We start from the raw sequence: 23,527 nt of genomic DNA on the forward strand, positions 1-23,527 counted from the left end.
GGAAATAGCAGGGGTCTGTACACAAATTGCTGGCAGCTGCTATACATTTTTTAATCAAAAAGGTTGGGAGGATGGTTTTAGGGCTGAGATATTATCTAAACCCATCTTATGCAACCTGTCACCTTACCAGACAGGTCCAGTGAAAAGGGAAAACTAGCGATTGGCACAGCAATAGAGTTATGACACTCGGGCTCTACTTAGAATTACATTTCTCATCTCTGCATGAAGGTAAAGGTGGCAGGGACCTTCTCACCCCAGATGACACCTGCCAGGTGTTGCCATTGAGCACGCATGAAAGGCAGCTACCATGCACGCAGCAGAGAACAAAGCTCTTTGGAAGAAAACGCTGATTTAAATCAGCTTTTGTGCTGTGGATTCCCACTTCCCCTCAGAGAGCTGAGAGTCTCCACATGACAGCTCCCTCCTGCCTGCTCCGAAAGGTCACCACTGTTCTTCCTCTCTGGGCCCGTTTTGTGCTGCTGCTCACTCCGACCAAGAATCGTTACGGCTCTCTCTGGTCCACCTGGGATCTCAAAGCATGGCTTGGCACTGCACAAGGTGCCTTCCATGCAGCAGCTGACAAAGGTGAACTTCTAAAGGCCACCGTAATCAGCTTTTCCAGAGCCCCAGAACTTAAGAGATGAAATTACTGGAGCTGTAGGCTGTGGAAAAGAAAGTCAGAAACTGTTTTCTGCACATGCCTCGAAACTGTAACCTAATACTCAGCCGAATGATGTAGCATGCCTGGGGCCAGCTGCAGAAAGTATACAGTTTGGCTCACCATAAAGTATGCACCTAAACCACATCAGACAAATCATATCCTACAAATGCCCTCATCCTCCCCTCCCAACGATGAAAGCAGCCACAGATAACTAACTCAGAAGCAGCTGCCCGTGCTGTAGACATGGGAAACGCGAGAAGATGAACCCCAGCTGTGGGGAATCCGAGGACACCGGATTTAGAGGCTGCACCGAAGGGAACAGACTGGTCTGGTGTGACAAGACGGAGACAAGTCCAACCCATCACAGCCTCCTTTGGAAACTCATAGAGCTTAGCAGGGTGATAAAGCATCAGCGGACAGCAGCAGTGGAAGAATCTAGGCCTTTTATTCATTTATTTCAGAAAAATACTTTTGTTGAGTTTATCACAAAAGTCATTTAACAACAAACAACAAACAAACAAAATCCATACAAAACTTGAAGTGACAGGAAGAATGAAATGAACGGGATAACATATCAGAGACTGTTACTTCCCCCCACCCCCTCCAAAATTAGGAAATTTGCACTAAAGTATAAATATGGAAGAACAGAAATTTTCCTCGAGTTCCTTTGCCGAAGTTTGGTCCATCGAGTTCAACGTATTCAAAGAAAAATGACGTGCCTCCGCCTGGCTTCGACAACAACCATTCTTCCCCGCTGCCAGCAAAACCCCGCACGCAGACGCAAGGCGAAGTAACATACTTCACAGTTTGAGTACAAAACCCGCCAAACCATCTATTACACACTCATGAAGTTGACCAGGAGGCTGCAAATCAAACCCCATAATCTCCATCTACTGTTGACGCAAGTCGGGGTCCATCTAGCAAGACTTTAGCTAAGGCAAGAGGGAGAGGCTGCTGTAAACCCCCATGCGCTGCAGTAAAGGCAGGGTATCTACAGGCTTCGAGAGTCACTTGGAGGCAAGGGGGAGGCATCCTAGAGTAGTCGTTCTTCCCTCCAACCAGGAAGCCTACCAAAAATACATTTTCAAATGGTGAATTAAAAGTAGAGGAGACCTACAGGGCAACTGGAACTTGTCTTCTTGACTACCAACCCAAACACGATGAGGAAAAAGAAAGAATCCTAAACAAAAAAACCCCAAACAACCAAACAACCGCAACTGTAATGCCCCATAACACAAGAGTCACTCAAAAATTATATGTGAAATGCTACATCTGTTCTTCCTCTGCCCCTTTCTCTTCCCAAGCCCATTCCCCAACTAAGACAAAAAGAGAGAACTACTGCTCGTATTCCACAGCTCTTCTAGGCTAGGGCAGGAAAACGCTATGTTTCACACCAAAAATCACAGACTACTTGATCCCCGACCTTCTCAGGTTGGATAATGGACACAGACTACAAAAGCAGCCTCAAGCCCATGGGAAGGGTACAAGCAATAGCGTTACACTGAAAGTAAAGGCTTACACAGTCTAACACTTGCTGCACTGTGCTGGACAAGAGCTCCTGGTTGGGGTTTGATCTTTTTGGCAGAAGACACAGGGCTTGAGAAGATGGGGCACTAGAAGAGCATCCACTCAAAGAAAGTGGACTTACGGCATCTTTGTACGCAGAGCGGTCAAGGAAAGACTGACCACTAAAGGCTTGCTATGAAAATACTCCGTTTGGGAAAGAAAAAGCTCTTTGGGCTGAAGAGAAGTCTCGGTCTGCTGAGAAATGACGTGGACGTAGAAGCAGCCAAGGGATGACGAGAAGACAGACAGAAGCAGCCCGTGGCAACCCCTCCAACGGAGGGTGGATTGCAGACCTCTGGGATGACAGCGCATATTGCCTTGCAGCAAAGGCTCAGCTCAAAAAATAAAAACCAAAAAACCTGCCACATTTGGGCACAACAGGAGAAGGATGGGGATTTCTGAGGACTAAAGACAGGAGAGGGCAAAAAAAGCCCCACCATCTACAGGTTAAAATAAAAAATTAAAAAAAAAAAAAGAACACATGGAAACGCTTCCAAAACAAACTGTCCCTTTTACTGATAGCTCTATCACAAAGAAAACAAAAAAACCACATAAATGTAGCATACGTTGTACATACGTCGTAAAGAGGGAGAGCATTCAGCTACTGATATAGTACATGGATCAAGCGTACGAGAGACTACACGGCAACATAAGGCACTTGGGATACAAAGCATAATTAGCTACTTTATGAAGACGCAAGGATTGTGCAAGTGGAAAAAACTGCCTGAAGCGAAGCAGGCAGGAGGAGGAATCATTCAGCAGCCAGTTTTTTTGGGGGACTGTATGTGTCACCTGTTAACAGAGTCAATATCTCAGCTGCTGCCAGGCACCAGCTTTGCAGAACGGACCGGCTGAGGCTCTGGAGAGATGCCGGCCAGCAGTCGCTCTCGGAGGGCACGTGGCAGTGGATGGCTGGGGATGGGAAGAGGCAGCAGAAAGGCAAAAAAACCTCTCACACTGGACCTTTTCCATGTCCTCCCTAACTTAAAGCTCTTTTCCCCTCGCTTCTCATCACGTTGCACTGCAGGTACTGTCGCTTCCTCTGAGCCAAAATGTGTATTATCGACCCAGCAAGGGCGACAAGGAGCAATGGAAGATACCACCAAGGACTCTGCTCCAAAGTCTCCTTCCTCAGTTCCCCTGAAAAAGGGGTAATCCCTCTCCTGGAGTCCTGCTGACATCTCTCGTTTGGGACTCAGAGGTCGTGGGGATGGAGGAACAAGTAGAGTTTGACCAACTGTCCCTCGTGTCCCTGCACATTTTCTCCCCAGCGTTAGCTGGGGCTCAACAAGGAGAGGGGGAGGAAGGGAGAGAAGACACCTATAGAAGGAGGAAAAAAACCTGACCCAACTCAAAGAGGGGCAGAAAAATCAACTGTCACCCGTTCCTCAAAACACAAATGATGCGAAGGATGACTGCGCCAGCCTCAAGCTAGAATTGCACTGAGAGAGCCAGAGTTCAGCTGCCCAAAGGGCTGAGCAAGAGGGACACGAAGGACCACGTGCTCCCCTCACCTGCAAGGAAGGTGGACCTCAATCCTGGCTTGCATATCGAAGAGTACCCGAGCTCCCCATAACCCTGCGCCCCCTCTTCTCGCCCAGCCAAGGGAGAACACCACTCGCCTGCTCCTGCCATGGCAAAGAACAAAAGCTATAGCCGGCTTTGCTGCACAAGAGGCACCAACAGCAAAGCCCAGCTACAGAAACTGCCCCGGAGGAGAGCTGTGGGGTGAGAGGTGCCCACCTACTGCACGCCTACCAAATCTAGATGGGTGCATGGCACCCCGAAGAAGCTCGGCGAGCTGGCACTGACCCACAAAGCCCTGGACAGGAGATGCTGCTCCCCAGCAAAGAGGCAGCAGGGGACTGAGCTGGCGGGATCTGGGGTTCCCATCAATCTCTTGCCACCACGTACAGGTGGCAGTGGGCAGGAGCAAGAGGGGAAAGTGGTCTGCAGCAACAGATGGCCTCTGAGGTAGATTTGAGACAACTCCATCTGCCAACAGCTATGCGTCACAGGTCAGGCTTTTCCTAATATGCAAGCTGCTCCTTGCAGCCCCGGCTTCCTTCCCCTTCCCTGTCATCTTGTTCACAGCTCAGAAAAGGATGAAGGGGCTAGGTTTTTTGGAAGAAACCCTGCATTTGATAGCACCTTGGGTGGATACAAGCTCTGTATCCTTTGGAAACAAAGAGTGAAGCTGGTGGCTGCCGATGACACGGCTGGACTGGTACAGTAGGGATGAGGAAGGCTGAGGTGACAGCCTGAAGGGCACAGTCCCATTGATGCAAAAGCCTTTACAGCAGCCAGTTTGTCATCTGGACGTGGTCGCAAGTCATGAGAAGACCAGGTCCACGAGGCACAAGAAAGCTGGCAAAGGGCCTGGGCAGACAGGCGACAGGCCAGCGCTCAGGGCGGGGTGGGACTCAAGGTTTCACGTGGACCTGAGGATCCTGCTGCCCCACGACAAGGCACTGCGAGCTGCAGAGCCCTGAGCCCAGCTCTTGGGGCTGGGAGGTCCAGAACAACTACGGGGCAGCCCACCTCCCGCAGCCAAGAGGGACCCAGTTGTACCAGAAGAGCTGGGGCAAGCAGAAGCTAGGACATGGGTCCTATATGAAAAGGGAAATTCTCTCCCTTCTCTGCTGCCCAGCTCTCCAAAATTAGCTCAAAACCAAGGGTCAGAAAAACCCCACTTAACCAGAGGTCCACCATGAGACAAGACGCGGTTGAGGTTCCTCCCTCAGACCCTGGTCTCTATTTGCAGCATCACCATCCTGCGGCACTTGCCAAGCACTGGCCAGACTGTGCCCCAGGAGAGACAACCCTCGCCCAAGAGCACCCCTGAGCCTCAGGGTCAGAGAGCCCCAGCGCATTCCCCCAGGAGCCTGTTCCCATAACAGACACGTGGTGCCTTCAAGCTGCCATAGCCCTGACCCCGGGGCTCAGGGAAGCACCACGGAGAGAGGGGAGGAACATGCTGTAGAAGAAAAAAAAAAAAAAAAAAAGGTTTGGAACCATCTATGATGCATTTGTAACAATAACCCAAAATAACGAAACACTAAAATAGAAAAGAAAAAAATTGCACACTGATTTACAATGAAAGAGAAGAAGGCAAGATCAGGAGGGATGGGAAAGGCTCCTACAAGGGGAAGGGAGCAAGGGAAAGGGACCTTTTTGGTTTTATTGCAAATGGTTCAAGAAAGCAAGAAAGGAAGGGAAGAAAGCGAGAGACACCTTGGGAAGATGACCGGTTTCCAAGCCGTTCAAGACGACGCTCGTGTGGACCGGGAGGAGGGGCCGCTTCTTAGTCCCGGTATCTCGCCCTCCTCCCCAGGAGACAAGCCTTGGCTTCTACGGCGATTTCAGTTTCTTGGTTCGCGGCGAGGTGCCGTTCTCCGCTTTCACCACTCCGTTTTCATGGTAACCTGGGGATGGAGAGAGAAAACATCGTCCCTTGCACAGGCCAAAACCTTAACCCTCCTGGGGCTGGCCCATAGATATGGGGAAATACCCCACCATGGCACGACCCAAGGCCAGGTTGGACGGGACTTCGAGCAACCTGGTCTAGTGGAAGGTGTCCCTGCCCATGGCAGGGGGTTGGAACTAGATGATCTTTAAGGTCCCTTCCAACCCGAACCGTTCTATGATTCTATGACCCTGCTGGGGATCCCCTGGGCTCAGTGTAGAGCAGGAGGCACCACCGCAGCATCGCCTGTATGGGCAGCAGCCTGCCCGAGGGGATGCTGAACCACAGGATTGATGCCTCCCATGGTGTCACCCCATGGCACGCCAGCCCTGGCACTCACCCGAGTCCCTCTTGAGCGGCTTGGCTTGCTGCTTAGTGCCGGTAGCAGCTCGCTTCCGACTGCTCTGCTCGTTCCAGTACTCCCGCCAGCGCCGCAGCTGGAAGTGGATGAAGCGCCACATCACCGAGGCCTGGAAGAGGCACACCAACAGCAGCACACTCATTCTGGTAGGGGCGGAGAAGAGGCAGGCTGAGAACAGAGGAGCGAAGCCACCACCAGCCCAGCCTTCCACCCACACCAGGGCTGGTGGCCAAGGTCTCCCTGGGTGGGAGGTGCCGTCCCTCCAGCCACGATCTCTGCTTTCTGCCATCTCCTGAGCTCAGGGCAGCCACTTCCCTTTCCCTCCTCACTACAAAGCTCTCAGGTGCTCAGGGCATTCCTGGCTCCTAAGACTTTAGGGCAAGAATGGATGAATAGGATCATCCCAAGCAGCACTGCCCAAACCACAGTCTGCATGATCAAGGTAAGATGTCCCCAGCTGCTCTGTACAACTAAAAGGTGGATGTGGTTGGAAGTGAGCTAAGGAAGTCCCCCAAATCCTCAGGTGCGCCCATAGTCCATAGCTCCAAAAAGCTTGGGAATGACCAGGCACCTGTCCTAGAAACTTCTGGACTGAACCTACAGCTGCTGTATGGGTGAGAAAGGCTCCCACTCTTGACAGACAGACTGCAAGGCATGAGGAATCCATCCCGTCCCGTCTCCCACGTCAACAGGCAGCAAAACACACCCAAGCAGAAGGGAAAACGCCTTTTCATTGGCTGCATCCCTGTAAGCGCAGTTATGGGTGCAGAACAGAAAGCCTGTAAGCCTTTCTCTAAGATAGGCTCATGCTTTATAACTTCACTCAGTGTGCAACTCATTTGCTGGCTTTGCCCTCCTGTCGTGGCTCCACAGCCTTTAACCCTTCCTCGCTCCCTCCACACCCTCCCAGCTTACAAGGACCTTCCCTGAAGAGAACCTAGATCAGAACCCCACTGGCATTTCCAAACTCAGCAAAAACCACCTTGGGATAGCACAACCAAGGAACATGCCAAGGGAGGAGATTTCCACAATTCAGCCTTCATGTGAAAGGGTGCATTAAAAAAAAAAAAAAAAAAAAAAAAAAAAAAAGGTGGTAGATATGATAGGGAATATTCCTACCTGAAGAGGATATTGTTGAAGAGAAAGCTGAGGAAGTTCCCTCTCTCGGGGTCGAGGGCCTGGTTCTCCACCCGTGGCAGCCCGAAGCCAATGACCAGGATGTACAAGGTGAGGGTGAACAGCCTGGTGACCACGAACACGACGGCCCAGACATTAAACCTGCAGGAGGGCAAGCAGAGGTGTCAGCAGGAGCAGCCTCCAGAGCTGAGCTGGAAGATGAGAGCAAGCTGCCATCATGCCGACAGCTCTCCTCGGCACCGAAGGATGGAAGCCGTAGCCAGCTCGCCTGCTTACAGCTTCTCGTTGTTCTCATCCGTGAAGTAGACCAGCCGGGCCATGTGGAAGAAGAATTCGGCTAAGTACTGCAACAGCAAGAGGATCAGCCCCAAGCGGGTTAAGCTAGGAGGTAATAGAAGAAAAAAACATCACTGGGCTGGGTCAAGCTTGGTCCTTCATATCCAGCAACAGCATCTCCCCTGCTATCCCTGAGCTGCAGCAAGCACCAGCCCAAAGCCGGACCTCTCTGCAGCAGCAGGAGTGGGATTGTGATGGGGGAATCCCTGTCCCAAAAACATCATAGAATCACAGAATGGTTTGGGTTGGAAGGGAACTTTAAAGATCATCCAGTTCCACCCCCTTGCCCTGGGCAGGGACACCTCCCACCAGACCAGGTTGCTCCAAGCCCCATCCAACCTGGCCTTGAACCCCTCCAGGGATGGGGCAGCCACAGCTTCTCTGGGCAACCTGGGCCAGGGGCTCACCCCCCTCACACCAAAGAGTTTCTTCCTAATATCTCACCTAAATCTCCCCTCTTTCAGTTTAAGACCATTCCCCCTCGTCCCATGGCTCCCCTCCCTGCTCCAGAGTCCCTCCCCAGCTTTCCTGGAGCCCCTGGAGGGACTGGCAGGGGCTGGAAGGTCTCTGCGGAGCCTTCTCTCCTCCAGGCTGAACCCCCCCAGCTCTCTCAGCCTGTCCTCCCAGCAGAGGGGCTCCAGCCCTCCCAGCATCTCCGGGGCCTCCTCTGGCCCCGCTCCAACAGGTCCAAGTCCTTCCTGTGCTGGAAGCAGCCCAAACCAGTAGCAGAGCTGCGATGGGTCTGACACAAAGCCCTAACCGCTGGCATTGCTGCTCTGTGCAGAGGAAGGATATGAGCTTGCTTACCCGTGCTGTGCTGGGAGAGCACCCCAGGGTGCTTCCCACAGCCAGGGGAGATGCACCCATCAGCCTGGCTCCCTGGTTAACGTTTGCTTTGCAGCACCTTGTGAACAGAGACCGCCCATGCACTCGTGTAACATCGCTGAACTCCTTCAAAACTCAGCTCTGTGGGTCTGGGCAAACTGTTTCCCTATCGCCCCGCAGTCGGAGGCTCAACTTTGAGACCATCTGCTTTTTACACACTTGCCTTTATCCCCCCTTTAAGCCCCGCACTTGGGTGACTGGCCCTGCAAAAGGACCTGCTCAGCCCCATCCGCGGCGCGGGACAGGATGCCAAAGCAGCCGACTCACTTGAGGAGGTAGGCGCCGGCGATGTGTACCAGGTAGAGCGCGATGCACCGCAGCTGGCGGGGAATCTCCTCCTGGATGGGCCAGAAAGCCACGTTAACCCCTCGCCCCTCTTCGCCCACCCTCTCCCAAAGCTTGCTTTCCCCAAAGCCCAGCGGGCAAACCGCCTCAAGCATCCCCGAGGCACACGGGAGCACCCACCCGGCTCTCACCTTGCGAACTTTTTGGAAGTAGAGCTCCGGCAGGGCGTGCAGCCAGTATGCCAGCTGGCACAGGTAGAAAAACTTCACCTGGAACCTGAAACGCAGGGACGAGCCGCGTGAGCCAGCCCAGGGCACGGCAGGACCCCGGGGATCCCGACACCAGGGAAAATGCCCAGCCGCACAGCGCCAGGCAATCCCTCCGCCGCTTTGAAGCCACGGGATTTAGGAGGCATCATTTCAGGGCTGAAATTATACATTGAGCCAAGCTAGACATGCCTGGAATTTACCCAGATGCTTGCGCTGCGGTCTCCGTGCTCTCAGCAAACCTCACTCGTGCAAAAACCCAAGAAGGGTGGCTTATCCCCCACTTCGTTTCTACTATGAAAAACGAACGGCAAAGCGACTTGCCCAAGGTGATGCGGGCAGGAAGCATCCAGGAGGAGGAACCAAGCCCACAGGACCCTCCTCATGGAGGAAACCCTCCGGGAACACCCTCCCCGGCGCCACAAACGAGATGTCCAGCGTCCCCTGGGATCTCACTGCGGTGTCCTTGCAGCAGGGTGCTGCGTGCAAAAGGGTGCTGCGCTGTCAGCACCCTGCTCCCAGCCACAAGGAAAACCATAGAGAGGAAGGAAGTGGTCAGCCCGAGAACAAAATGCCCTTGCGAGTGCTTACGGAAGATAAACATGCGGGTAGTTTTCCCACAAACTCCGAGGGTTTGATATGTATCCTTCCTGCAAAGAGAAAAAAGATGCAAGCCTTCAGCAAAAGGAAGAGGCAGCGCATGGTTACGACGGGGCAGGTTAATGCTACAGTGAAACAAGGAACTGGGGATGACACCCCGAGTCCTTTCGGCCTGCAGTAAAAAACTGCGTGCCCTGCACAAGCCAGGGCTGAGGTCTCCAAAGCCCAGCCACATTCACAGCTCTCTACCGCCCCGCTCAAGTTTCATGTCTGGGGGTTGCTTGGTTGCACAGAGGGCCCCAAGTTGAGGATGGGATGTTTTGGGGTCCAGGCAATGCAAGAAGGATGCTCTGGAGGCGTGGGGGCAAGATGCCAGCATCACAGCTACAAGCAACCACGTACATGGTCCAGGGGTGCTTCTTCCCCACTGGCATTTCCAACCCAAGTATCACTTAAGCAAAAAGAAGTCCTTCTGAAGAGAAATGGGAACAGAAAACGCCTACAAAAATAATTTAATATGCACCACGTAGTTTAATTTTGCACCTGCCTGCATTCCCCTACAGCCTCTTGCCTTACGCCCACGGGGCAGGTTACAGGATGGGGCTCCCTTCTCGTTCCACCCCTGCCACAGAGGTGCTGCACTGGGCTTCGCAAAGAGACGTTGGCATGGAAAACTCATCCTGCCCAGGACCTATCTGTCACCATCGCCCATCCTCTGTCTGCCCTAAGCCCTTTTTTTGTCCGGGGAGCCCCAGGGAAGTACAAGCGCTGCAAAGAGTGACCTACTTTGCACATGTGGAGCATTTGTGGAGCTCTCGGTGGCAACGTGGCTTTGCACAGGAGGCTGCAGCCTCAGAGCCAAGAGGGATGGATCTGACACTGGGCAACAGCAGCCCAAAACCAGTGGCACTGACTTTTTTGCCAAAGCTTCCCTCTCCGCAGCCCTACGGGACTAGGAGCAGTGCCAGCAGATTCCCAGAAATGCTGGCCTGGAGGGGGTAGCAACCCTCTACGGAGGGCTGGCAGGACACCCGAGCAACAGGGAGGGGACCTGCCCCTGAGCATCCATCGCCAGTGCCACCAGGAACCACAGCTGGACCTCAATGGCCACCGGTAGCAAAGCATCAGCATCCCTTCACACTGCCAAAATAGTTGTATCTCTCCACTGCTGCCTGTTCTTCCCTCCTCATTCCTCCCCAAAACGAAACATTTCCACTTCCAATTTTCCTCCCAGAGGTTACAGGTTGAAACACCCTCAACACAACCCAAGGCACGGCATGGTTTCCCTGCTCTCAGTGTTCCCCTCACCGCCAGCTCACCAAGAGAGGGATCACAGAGAGAAGGATCACAAACATCTGCCCGTTCACCCCACACTCCTGTAAAGGGCATCCAAAAACCCCAAGGCACTGAACTCAAATAAGGAGGAAAATAAGGCTGAGAAAGAAGGCAGGTCCCAGATGGAGATGACAGGGTCAGGCAGGATTTCTGGGGTCCAGCTCCGAAAATTTTTTACAGCCCATTTGTTTGTTCCTTGCATGAAGCAGGAGAAGGATGTCCTGAAACTGCCCTCACTCCATGGCTGGAAAGACCCACCACACTTGTAAACTAAATTTGCTGAAGTGTGCCCCATCTTGGACCAGGGACTGGCTGGGCACTCCCCGCTGCTGTTGGGGTTTTGCGCTTCAGAAACCCCAAATCCCACCCAGGGAACCCAAATCACAGCCAACCCCGTGCCTTACCGTCACCACGACGTACAAGCACCAAACCATGGAGGTGAGGTGGAAGGCAACCAGCTGTCCCGATTCATTGAACTTGCTGTGTTTGACCTTGGAGAGATGGAGACGCCTGTTGATTTTCTGGGAAGGAGCAGAGGGAGAGAAAAGGAAGAAGAAAACGTGAGCCACTGGATCAACAATCCTCCCTCCTCCTCCTCCCCATCCCAAGCAAGCCCCAGAGATGAAGGCTAACTTATCACCCAATGGCCCCTAGAGATGAAGGCTCACTCATCACCACCTCAACCTCCACACCACCCCCGGAGCAGCGTTAAATTGCAGCAGGACCAGGTCCCCCCAGGGTATTTGAGATATTTTGGCAACTCGAGATGCTAAACAGCACTCACGTCCAGGGCATACTCCTGCACCACTGCATGCAGGATGATGGCGATGAAGATGTAGAAGAGGATGGTGACCAGATCTTTCAGCCCGTAGTGATACTGGACCAGCTCCCCGTCTGCAAAGAGACCAAACGGTGGGTCAAATCCCCGTGACCCAAACAATTTCCAGTCAAGGGCTTAAGGGTTAATGGAAGTTCAGCGGGGGCTATTCCCAACATGCAGCTTGGATGGGGCCACCAGAGACGTAGAGGGAGAAACAGGTCGTGACTGTGCCAGTGGCTGCAGGGCTGGGAAAGAGGTCTCTATCTTGGGTCAGATAATTGGCAGAGGGTGGATGGTTCCGCCTCTAATAGTTACACACCTCAAGGGAGGTGACAATCAGGACGCTTCAAGCTTCTCCTGCCAGACGTGAGGGGCTGGGGACAGCCTGGCTGCGGAGATGGGAATTTATCAGGGACAAAGATATGGAGGCAGCGCTGAAGCAAGTGATGGGCAGGAAGAGCTTGCTGTCACCTTCAGGGACACCCTGCTGGGACCACTAGGGCTTGGGATGGGATTTCCACCGCCCTCAGATATCATCCAACACCCTTCTCTCCCACTCAGCCCCGAGAGCTGCCGGAGCAGGATTCAGCTGCCTAAATGCGGATGCCTTGTGCTATTAAGAGATCTGAGACAGCAGCACGGGGCTGGCGGATGAGAAATAGGACCCGTGGGAGGTCCTACTCTTTCAGAGCAACAGGAGACCCAACAGCACCCAAAATACCCCAGACATCTGCATTTAGGCAACTCTTTGCAGCCCCGCAGTTTACGGGGAAGAAGCAGAGTCGGGAAAGCTGCTGCCCTTGTGGCACGCTGCAGAAAGCATCGCGACGCGAAGCTCAGCCCACCCCCCAGCTGCTGCTCTCCTTTACCCTCATCCCGGCCATCCCCTCCTAATATCAATGCTGGGAAGTGACTGGTCTGTCACCGACCCCGTTTACCCTCTAAGATTCGAGAGGCACGAATGAGGTTTGAATAGGATTTATGGAAACACCTGGCATAAGGATGTGAAAACGCTTGGTCCTTAGGAGCCCCTCGGCTGGGCACTGTGAAAACCCAGAGGTAAAAACGTTGCCTGTATCACAGAGCTCATAACCCCTGCATAAAAGAATTACAAGGCTAAAGGAAATAACACCATGCTGTGTGCGGCTGCCCTGCCTCCTCTCCTCTCTCTAGGGCATTTCAGAAGCTGCTCTAGCAGGAGCTGTGCGTGCGCTGAGCACGGGAGACGAGAGCGAGATCTGCCGACTGCCAGGCAATGGCATCCTTGTTGCGAGGGACGTGAAACAAGCCTTTTTTCAGGTGAGCTTTTTCAGGAAAAAATTCAGGTGAGCGATAACCCTTCCCACGAGCAAGCTCGCTGCACCAAGGTCTCTTTCCCCACGGCCTCAGTTAGCTCATGCCCTGTATCGATATCCCAATACCTGACCCTGGCGAGGCGGTTATGAGCCCCCCCCCTCCCCGAGATGTGTGGTAGCAGGAAAGAATAAATCACTTAACACAAAAGCAGCGGAAGCTGTCTGGACTGTGCCATAGGGCAGCGCGGACCACAATTTAATCTGGGTGATTTCTTCAACCATGACATTGATAAGGGCGGACCTTTTATCTTCCTCCTAGGATGTCTGCCTCATCCTAGTTTCACTAATCCCGACAACCCCGGCTCTTCCCTTGGATGATTACTCAAACACTTCTAATTAACTGCAGTTTTCTGCCACCAAGCCAAGCTCCGTTCCCTGGGCGTTTGGCTCATCCTCAGCCCAGGGCTTTATCCAAACCACCTCCTGCTGCCCTCACACCGGTGCTCAGATCGCCGCCAGCCCCGCAGGGGCTCTCAGCCAGGAAGGTGACAACTAGCAGCCAAAATACAAACAGGGACCGAGCCTCCAGCTGCCTCCTGGCTGGGAGCTGAGGAACATCTCCTGGTCCACGGGGCTCGGACCTACGCCAGCTCAGAGCCTCCTTGAATTACTCCCCATGGGCGCCAGGACCATAAACTGCCCGGTGCAGGGATGCTGTCGCACCATGTGCATCTCTGCACCCTCACCTTGCCCCATCCCAATAAATAATGCGAGACGGGAATTATCTGCGCAGCCCCTGCTGCTCAGCAAAGAGCTAAATCCCTCCTGCTCCTGGGCAGGGCACAGAGCTGCTCTGGGCACGCAATCAGGCAATTTGATCTTGCCTGACCAGCCTTGGAGGTGGATCCTCACCCTGCAGAGCACACAAAGCAGCCTGACCACGGCAGGAACAGGAGAGGAAGCCCTAAAACCTCTGGAAAGCATTTCTTCCCAACCCCAGCCAGCAGCAAGAGGGCTGGCAGACAGGATCAGTGTGCTCTGAGCCACCCGAACTTTGTTTTTTCCCCCACGTTTCTTATTTTTCAAGTCTCCTTTAGTACCAGACAAGGGCCTGTACAGTGTGCGTCAGCAGAGGGCGAGTCCAGGCCAGCTGGCAGCGAGGGTTTGGGGCAGACCACGACTCGACCCTCCCTTTGGGGTGCCCACAGCAGAAACATCTCTTACCTGCTGTAGGGACGCTGACGTTATACTGAGGTAAGATAAACAGGAAGGCAGTCTTGGCTGTAACCTGTCAAAGAGACACGGGGGGGGGGGGGAAAAAAGCAAATCAGTTGTTGAATCTATTCCTGTGGCACCATTAACTCCCCTTTCCTACAGCACTGGGAAAGGCAAATCGTCCAGGGAGATGTGCAGGCACCAGCTTCACTGGCAGAAAAGCCTTTCAGCAAGGAGATTGCTAGGGAAGAGGTTTGTCAACAGGGACTTGGGAAGGAGAAAGAGGTGGATAAAAGAGGGAGAAACCTGAAAAAGGAATGCAGCTGCAAAAGCCACCAGCCAGCCTGACGGGGGAAGCTCCCCGCTTCCCCTCCAGGATGAGCATCCCTCCAGTAGCATAGGCCACCGTCACGTGCGACTGGCTGCTCAAGGGACCCCAGGAGCCTGACCCAGTGGGCTGTTAACTAAAATCATCCCTCATTCCCATCCGCTCCAGGCAGCCACACAGGGAGCCTGGCCCAGGTAGGGATGGCAGCACCCAGCATCCGAGCAAGCTCAGAGGCTGCAAAGCACCCAGGGCTCCGCATGGATTTAACCCCTGCATCTTTGTGGAGACTTTTCTAGTAACATCAGCCATGGGACCAGTGAGGCTGGACCCCTTTAGAGACCACTCAGGTGCTCAGGAGGGTCCCACGGGGCAGGCGAAAAGCAGCTTTGGCAAAAGTGCTGAACCTTATGCTGGCCACACAAGAGATCCCAGATGCATGTCCAGCATCGCAGGCTGGTCCATAAAGTGAAAAAAAAAAAGCCTGGGATGAGACACCAGCCCCCCTCCAAATCAGGGCTGTGCTGCTCGCCCTTCATTTATTGCTTTGAAGTCAAGGGGACGATCCTCCCCAGCAGTGAAGCAGGAGGCTTTGTGGGGATGGGGCAGAGCATCCCATCCCATCCCATCCCAGTGCGTCTGCAGGACGCCCCAAAGCAGCATCTCTGAGACCAACGCACCCTCGAGCTGGAGCCACAGATGCCTGACACCAAAAATGCCTTCATCCCATCCAACCCCATACCAGCAGCAGGTCACCAGAGACTTTTACCTTTCCGATGGCTCCTCAGCCACCCTTCCAAATGCTTTGCAAGTGCCCAGCCTCATACGCAACCAGCCCCAAAAAAATCCCGTGCCCGTCCAACGCCGATGAAGATGAGCCGTGTTTCACACAGACATAGCTGCAACCGTTTCAGAGCTGCAGGCTATTAAAAACCCGGCTGGAAATATTGCTTCACGTCTTGCGGGATGTAGCTGTGGGGGGGATGGATGCACGGGGGCTTTGCCAAGCGTTCCCATCCCGCCCCCACGAGCATTGAGCAACCGGCCGGCGGCTCCGCTCTGCCGGCGCAGGCAGCGCTGCCCATCCTCCTGCAGCCTCGGCTGGGGGAAGGTAAACTCCACGGCGTGTTTTCATGATGTTTGGGGATTATCTTTTTTTTTTTTTCCCCCACACTTAAAAAAAAGGAATCCCACATGTTGTGCTCTGCTTGTGGAGGAGTAGAGGTGAGAAGCACTATGCCGAGAGAGACCACGGGCAGAGTGTGGGGTGGTAATGGAAAAAGCGCGTCGCCTGGCCTCATGCTGGCTTAAGGAGACACTTCTGGCTCTTGGAAACCTTGCTGGCTAGGAAAGCAAAGTTGCTTCATCCCAGAGCGGTACGGCACAACCAGGACCTGGACTTTATATCCAAACCTCATCACAAGCTGGCGCAGGGCATGAAACAAATGCACGCACCCAGTGGGGGCCGTGATGCTGCAGGGATGGGTGGCCGTGCCATGGATGTGCTGATGGCAGCAAGCCCTGAAGGTTTTACATCCTACCCGAGTACCCGGCTGATATCCAGAGGTGTAAACAGCTGGAAACAAGGCATCACCTCCAGATGAAGTCTCTTAACCTGATGGAGGGGCCATAAGCCAAACTTGTGGGTCGGAGAAAACCTGGAGCATCTCCCAGCTGGGGAGCAATGCCCACACGGTGCTCAGCCCCAACGTGGTTTGCAAGGACTCTCCTAATCTTCTTTTCTAGAGGGCCTGGTAGGAAACCTAGAGGTTTCCTCCATCCACTCAAGGATCAATCAATGCTTTGTCCCATCTCCACACTTGTCTTTGCTTCCCGTGGGCCAGAGGACCACCAACAGCTTCAGGGGCCACCTCTGCGCTCCTTCACCCCTCCACCTTTCACTACAGAGAGGTAGCGGGTTGTTTGCTAAAGCCTGCATAAAATGTTTTACATCCTAAGATAAATGTAACCTCCTGGGTGTAGGCATGCTCCAGACAGACTGACTTCCAAAGACAAACTGCCTCTCTTCTCCACCTGATGGATGGGGAGGCCCAGGCACGCACCTGCCGCCACTCACTGAAGGCTACGACAGCAGCTCCGGGGGCCAAATTTGAACCTCCGGGCACCCGACCTCCCTGTCCACCTCTGGACATCTCACAGACCTTATGTGGAGGGAAGGTCTCCTCTTGGGCATCAAAGGCATTCCTTTCTCCTGCAAGCGGTCGGGAAGTGTTCACACTCACCACAGAAACGCCTGAACACATGCAGGATTTCACCCTTCGCCCTGGCGCAGACCCCAGACACGCTCTCCTGTGGGCACCAGCAGGACTTTAATGGCCAAGGCAGCATTTTCAGAGGTGGGTCCCTGGCCTTTCCAAGGGCTCAAAAGACTGGTCGCATCTCATTTTGTGAGCACTTGCGCCTCCGTGCTTTCCTTGCTGCAGTTCCACAAGAAACCCAGAACAACGCACTTATCATCCAGCTTAGCTCTGTCCTCTGGGACTCACCACTTGAGAAAGCCACCAGGGTCCTGATCGCATCGCGCACCCTTGGCTGGGTCACCTCCATCTCCTTGCCACCACTGCGAGGACATCTCAGTCCAGATAGAAAAAGAGCTGTGGTTTCCAGCAGCCGAGGCAGATGGAGCATGAAATACATGGGACGAACCACCTTGAGCAGGACACTGGTGTCATCCCTCCAGCCTTGAAGGTGAAGGACACCCTGAACGTCTATGGAGGGACCTGCATCTTTTTGCCATTGCGCACAACACGCTCCTTACTGGCAGGCATGGAGGGATAGGTGACTTGACCGAGGTTGTAACTGAGCTCCATCAAGTGAGCACCAGGCTCCAAAATCCCACACTGTAGCCATAAAGCTCCCACAGCATGTCCTCCACCACATCAACTGGGATCACCCATGGTGCCCCCACTGCTACACAGCCCTGCGTAGCACAGAGAGACAGAAACTCCACCGAGCAGCTTAAGCCTCCAAGAAAATGGGGAACACTTGAACCACGACCTCCAGCAAGGCCACCTCCAGCTCCCCTGCAAGGCAGAAACCAGGTTTCCCCCGCTCGGGAAGGAGCGACGAGCACCAGCGATGGCAAAGCTTTAGAGCTCACATCGAGCGTTTCGCAGGCAGCCAGAGAAAGGAGAAGTTTGTAACGGGAAGAGCAACGTGAGCGTTATTCAGAGGCACAAGATGCTCGCTCTCTGTTTGCTCTGAGACAAGATGTTGGTACGGGAAAGGAAGCACCAGGCACCCTCCTGTCTCGAGTAGAGCCGGAGCTGCCACCAAACTGCCACAGGCAGGGGTGGAATTGGGCCTCTCCAGGTATTATTATATTTTTTTGGTTATGCTGTGAGGCCAGCTCCTCAACCTGCTTCTTTGCTTTTCCCCTCTTATCTCCAGCCAGCCAGCAGCCCAAATCCTACAGAGCATCACCGTGACTCGGGGAGGGATTTTTATAGGGTGGGAGAGGGATTTGTATGCATGGGACCATATAGGAAAGGCTGTGTTTTCCTCATTCGCTCCCTGCCCTGCATTAAGGGCACCTCTGTGCAACCCGCCGCTGCCCCAGGGGGTGATGGGGATGCTCCTCATCCAGGCCTCATCCTGCCTGGCATGACAGATGTGCCTGAACCAGCTAAATTTGGGAAGCAGTTCTCCTGAGGGCTCCCTACAGCCACGCAGAGGGAACAGCATCTTCAGCAGCGAATGGGTTTCTGGTGATTTATGACATTAACCTGAGGACCAAAGGGCAGCTGGACGGCGAAGAGGCAAAACCCAACGCATCCATAAGGACCACGGTTTCCCGCGATGCTCAGAGCAGCCGGGACAGGGTTCGGGCTGTTTCTCAGGGAGCAACGCCAAATCAGTGCATCCCCCTCGCAGCCCTCGATGACGGGACGACGGAGAAAGCCCAAACAATCCCACCAAGCTAATGCACCTGTTCCCCGATAACGCAGCGCCTGGAAAAATCCACACACCCCCGCTAGCCCGGAGTTTGCTGCCTAATACAAAGCAGCAAAGCTCCCCCCACCCTTTTTAGAAGACGCTGGGTTTTTTTCCCCACCACGAAACACTCTTAAGAGTCCGAACCAAAAGTCCCAGTCACGCTTTCGCGGGCACGTGAGTGGCTTTTAGTAAATTCATCATCCGAGCACGGGCATCCCGACAGCTTAGCACCTCTCCCAAAATCTACCCGCTGCCACACTCAATCCCTGACATTTTCCGGAGCGAGGGGTAATTTTTGAGCATCCTTCGCTGAGAGGTACCAGGTCACCTCTCTGAACAAAAGCCTCAGCTGGGTGGGGGATTTGCGGGGTCTGGTGCCGTCTTCACCCGAGCCGGGATCCCCCAGACACGGCGTCATCCCCACGGTCCTGCCTGGGTTAAAACAGCTTCGGAGGAAGGAAACGGCTCCAAATCTCTGGCGGGGGAGGCTGGGGGAGTTTCTGCAGGCTGAGCTGGGAAAATATTTCCAGGGCTTGAAAAACAACTCGAACTAATTAAAGATAAAATGCTGTCCGAAGGCTTTTCTCACAACTTTGGGGTTGTTTTTTTTTTTCTCCCCCGGCAGCCCGAGCGCTTATTGAAAGAAAAACTTGTTGATCCACGGTATGGATTGACACAAGCCCTATATGTAAACTCAAGAACAAACTTTGGACCAAAGCCTTTAAAAGTAAACAACCAGCTTCGACAAAAAAACCTTCCCGAGGGCAGCACAGCCCCCCTGCTCCCACAGACACGCTGGTCCCCCAGCACGACACCATTATCATTGCCTTGTTTATTCCCTTTTTTACAAAACAGACCTAAATTTTACTCCACCCCCCGCCCTCCCCCCCCAACTATTCAGCCTTTACGCCGCCTGCGTGCCTCAGTTCCCACATCTGGCAGAGAGCGGGAGAGGCAGAAACACGGTTTGTTTTCCTTCGTTAACGACGGGAAGGCCTTAATTTTTGCAGAGTACTACGGAGGGGACCGGGGAGGGGAAAGTATATTTAGCAGGAAGCCTGGAAATAGCAGCTCATTCGTCAGCCGCCTTCGTTTGACGGTGTCACAACCCGGTGTTTGGGAGACCGTGACTCACTGCCGTGGCTCTGCACACAGGGGGAAGCCCGGCAAGGGCACGGCATCTCTTATAACATAACGTTTTATAAATTTTATTACCGTCACCCCATGTATAAGCATCGGGACCTGCCCCTCTGCTTTGTCCCTGAGCTCATGGCAGCCACTTTGGGGCACAAAGGAGAAATAAGATTAAGCCTGTTTCCCCCATCTTAAAGAGATGATGACAGCAGCCACCGCCTAATATAGAAACCCCCCAAACCAGCAAGGTTTGCCCCAAACTCAACCCCCATGGAGGCTGATGGACCCCACACCGTCCCAGACGGGACACAGGTCACCAGGCAGCTGCAGGTTAAACCCAGCCCGGCCTTGGCTTCATTTTTCTGCAAAGCAGGGTGGAAAGAGATATGCAAAGCAATTTCTGCCCGAGGATGGAGAGCACCTGTTTTGCGTTGCTATACCCGGTCACTTAAAATGGGTTTTAACCAAAAAAAAAAAAAAAAAAAAGAGGGGGGAGGGATTTTTCTTTCCGGGCTCCAGCTCGCTCGTGGATGAAGCAGCTGCACACACGCGGCAAAATCCCTGCCTGGCCACCACGCAAACTTGCACCAGGAGTGTTTTTACACCATGAAGGCTTAGGGCTGGCTGGCAAGGCAGAAAACCCTGTGGCGCCCAGCTCAGGACAGCTGTTTTTGGGGGGGACCTCCTCCAAACCCTGGGCTTCCCTCCCTGACCAATGCTATTATCACCTTAAAAAGTCCACAAGACTCGAATCATCAAGTCCAACACGCCCGTGCCACTGGCGAGCAGCACACCTGGATACCCACCCACATCTGCACACACCTACTGCGCACATCTGGATGTCTGCCCATATCTGCACCCACCTACCACGCACATCCAGAGACCCACCCACATCTGCACACACCTACTGCGCACATCTGGATGACCATTCACATCTGCATCTCCCAAATCCCCTTTCTGGAGCCGAGACGGTGCTAGCGGCGCAGCCGGGCATCAAGCGAGACGCAAACGCTATCTCCATCACGACTGATACCCGCTCCCCGCTGCGGACAAAATACCAGGCTGGCAGAACCCATTGATCCATTTGGATGGGGAAGAGGTTGCGCATCCAAAAGGATGCTCAAGGCGTATCTCGCGCCGCATTTTGGGATGGGGAGACCCCCAGCAGCCCTCAAGCATCACCAGGAGCACGGTACCGGAGCAAGCAAGCACTCAACTCCCGGGGGCCGCTTGGGAAAAGGTTAAAAATCCCGGCTGTGCTCCCCCAAAGAAACCTCCCCTGCAGGAAACGGCCTATTGTGAGCAGGATTCGGCTGTTTCCGCTGAGCCTGAGCTCGGCCGTGGCCACTGGCATTGGGGAAGGTGGGAGCCCAGCAGTGAGCGGGGTGGGCAACAGGGTGGTGAGGAGGAGGAGGAGAAGGGATGATGACATGTCCTGCCCACCATCAGCGCTGAAAAGGTGTCAAAAGGCAGAAATATCTTGAGCTGCCACCAAAATTCCCTGTAGAGGTGGTGCAAATGGGCAGGGATGGTTTGGAGAGCTGGGGAAGAGCAGAGCCTGATTTCTCCATCAGGGGAAAAGCATCACAGGGACCAAAAGAGTTGTCCCAAACCCCATGCCGAGGGGAAGAAGAGGGCAGATGCTACGGATGGATGGTGCAGAGGGAGAAGGGCCGAAAGCCACCCCAGTACGGCACGCATCGTGTCCCTGAGGTCTGCCGGGAGAGCGGCGGCACCAGCAGGAAAGTGCTGGCTCTCAATCAGGGGAAATTTAATAAAAAGCCATTAAAAAAAAAAAATAAAAAAAAAAAATCAGAAAAGCCACAAAAGTCTCCCTGCCACCACCTCCATGGGGAGGGTTTCACCCCATCGCGTTTCAAAACCGCCCTCGGAGCATCGTGTCAACCGAAAGCCCTCGCAGCAGCGAGTCCAGGTACCACCTCTCCGGGACGGGATTCCCGACACACAACCGCAGGCGCCAGCACCCCGAAAAGGACAGCTGTAGGGAGAAACCCTGACAGAGATGCAACCTCAGTGACTTTTTGGGTGTTTTTTTTGTTTTTTTTTTTGTTGTTTTTAAAGAACAACTACGAAACTTGCAGCCCAACTTCGCAGCATTTGCATGCGGTTCTGGAATCCAGCTGGCTCTCTCGGGTGAGTTTTGAAAACTCCCCGATCCTTAAACAAACATATATATATATATATATGGGCACAAACACATCGAAAGGTTTTGTGCACTAGAAGCGACTCGCTCATTCAATCCGAAAAAAGAAAAAAAAAAAGAAAAAAGGGGAGAGGGGAGAAAAGAAAAAAGAAGGGGGCTGTCACCGGGAGGGTATTAAGGAAATGGATTTCCTCCTCTTGCGATTTGCTACAGAAGGAGCCTTTCCTCCTCCGCCAGGCCCCCCGGCCACCCCTTTCCCATCCGGATTTGCTTTGAAACGTGGCACTTGCGCCGAAGGGGAGGGTTTGCGCGGGGGAAGCAGGGAGCGGGGGGTCCGATCCGGCCGAGCTGATGACCACGGCTCGGCTCGTCGTCGTAGCCGCCCGAGGTGCTTCGGCGTAGGGTGCCGGGAGCCGAGGGAAGCTGCAGGGTGGTGGTGGCCTCCGAGCCCTTCCCCGTCTCCTCCCCGAAAGAGGAGAGGAGGAAAAAGAAAAAAAAGGCAAGCTGGGAGGGAAAGGAGAGGGAGCAGGGAGAAAGCGGCATTCCCGGCATGGCTTTGCACGGCGGTGGGGCGGCAGCGGCCTTCCCAGGGGGGCTCCAGCCATCCGGGCTGGGCAAAGGTTTCCCGTGGAGGAGCCGGGATGCCTTCTCATGGCCCGGGATGGCCGAGATGGGGAAAAGCTGGGGAGACGCTGGCATCCGCAGGAGGCCCAGAAGCCTCCGGTGTTTGTCCCACGGCGCGGGGGTCAGCAGACTGCGGAGAAAACACCTGGAAAAGGGCTAACGTTGAATTAAAAAAAAAAAAAGGCAAAAAAATACTACCCCCATTTCCAGTTGTTGGAAATATCAGCGAGGGTTTGACTGCTCCCTTTCCCGGCACCCCTCCGTGCAGGGGAAGCTGTGCGGGACAGGGATCGTCCCCAGCAGTGGTGGTGGGACGGCGGGAGATGGGGGGTTCAACCCCCCCCGTGCTCCCCCTTCCGCAGCCGGGGACCCCCGGACAGGGCTGGGGGTGGCAGAGGGATGCGCCACCCCCAAACCCAGCACCGGGCTGGGTCCCCACTGAGATTTTGGCGGGGGGCGGGGGGGAGAAGAGAGACGGGGAATGAATGGGGCGGCACTTGGCACCCCCAGGGACGGGGAAGGGGGTGGGGGGGGGTCCCGCACCCCCAGCGGGATGGGGTGACCTCGCCGGGGCGCAGCACCCCGGGGCATGGCGGGGGAAAGGAGGGTGGGGAAGCGAAGGGATGCCCCGTCCGCGTCGGGGGTGCACAGGGGTGGGGGGGACACACAGAGAGCCGGTCCCGGGTGAGGGGGGGGGGGGGGGGGGGGGGGCGTCCTCCGGTGGGATGGCGGAAGAGGGCGGGGGGGGGGGGTGGGGGGGTGGGGAGGGAATGTCTCACCTCGAACATGAGGGCGATGAGGACGCCGAGCACCAGGCAGAAGCCGATGTCGGCGTGGTTGTGGATGAGGAACTCCTGGCTGAAGAGCGGGTGGCTCTTGGCCCGCCGGCGGAAGGCCATGGCCGCTCCGGGAGGGCAGCGGGAGCCGCCGCCGCTGCCGCCGCTCCGCCGTTCCGCCGCCGCAAAAACTTCCCCGGGCCCCCGCGCAACTTCACGGAGCTCCGCCGCGGCCCCGCGCAGGCGCCGCCTGACCCCTCCCCGCCGCCCGCCCCGGCCCCCGCCTCCCCCGGCCGCCCACGGTTTCCCCCCCCCCGAC

At 54.7% G+C, this 23,527-nt stretch overlaps 1 protein-coding gene across 3 annotated transcripts; it reads right to left on the bottom strand.

Annotated features, from left to right (window-relative positions):
* Window positions 1-1,096: 1,096 nt before the first annotated feature.
* Window positions 1,097-23,436, bottom strand: TRAM2 (translocation associated membrane protein 2). 3 transcript variants are annotated; one of them, XR_010070477.1, is made up of 12 exons: window positions 23,212-23,436; window positions 14,238-14,301; window positions 11,683-11,792; window positions 11,303-11,419; window positions 9,555-9,613; window positions 8,889-8,973; window positions 8,680-8,750; window positions 7,468-7,572; window positions 7,174-7,332; window positions 6,034-6,197; window positions 5,462-5,652; window positions 1,097-1,728 (listed from the first exon to the last, which is right to left on the bottom strand). XR_010070477.1 is itself a non-coding variant. In XM_063330673.1 (11 exons), the coding sequence occupies exons 1-11, from the start codon at window positions 23,329-23,331 to the stop codon at window positions 5,579-5,581; spliced, it is 1,128 nt and encodes a 375-aa protein (XP_063186743.1). In that variant the 5' UTR covers window positions 23,332-23,436; the 3' UTR covers window positions 5,215-5,578. The 3 variants fall into 3 exon arrangements, 1 of the variants encoding a protein (XP_063186743.1); XR_010070476.1 differs by having other exon boundaries at window positions 1,097-5,204; XM_063330673.1 differs by lacking the exon at window positions 1,097-1,728 and having other exon boundaries at window positions 5,215-5,652.
* Between the last annotated feature and the right edge of the window lie 91 nt (window positions 23,437-23,527).

This window comes from Chroicocephalus ridibundus, chromosome 3 (assembly GCF_963924245.1).
Source record: "Chroicocephalus ridibundus chromosome 3, bChrRid1.1, whole genome shotgun sequence".
Lineage (NCBI taxonomy): Eukaryota > Metazoa > Chordata > Aves > Charadriiformes > Laridae > Chroicocephalus > Chroicocephalus ridibundus.

Excerpts from the sequence above, each read along its gene's own strand:
- TRAM2 (XM_063330673.1), bottom strand. The coding sequence starts at position 23,331 with ATGGCCTTCCGCCGGCGGGCCAAGAGCCACCCGCTCTTCAGCCAGGAG. Across the intron at positions 9,614-11,302 it reads GCTTGTACGTCGTGGTGACG|GAAGGATACATATCAAACCC; the intron begins GTAAGGCACGGG and ends TTCTCTTTGCAG. Across the intron at positions 5,653-6,033 it reads GCCGCTCAAGAGGGACTCGG|GTTACCATGAAAACGGAGTG; the intron begins GTGAGTGCCAGG and ends CTCCATCCCCAG.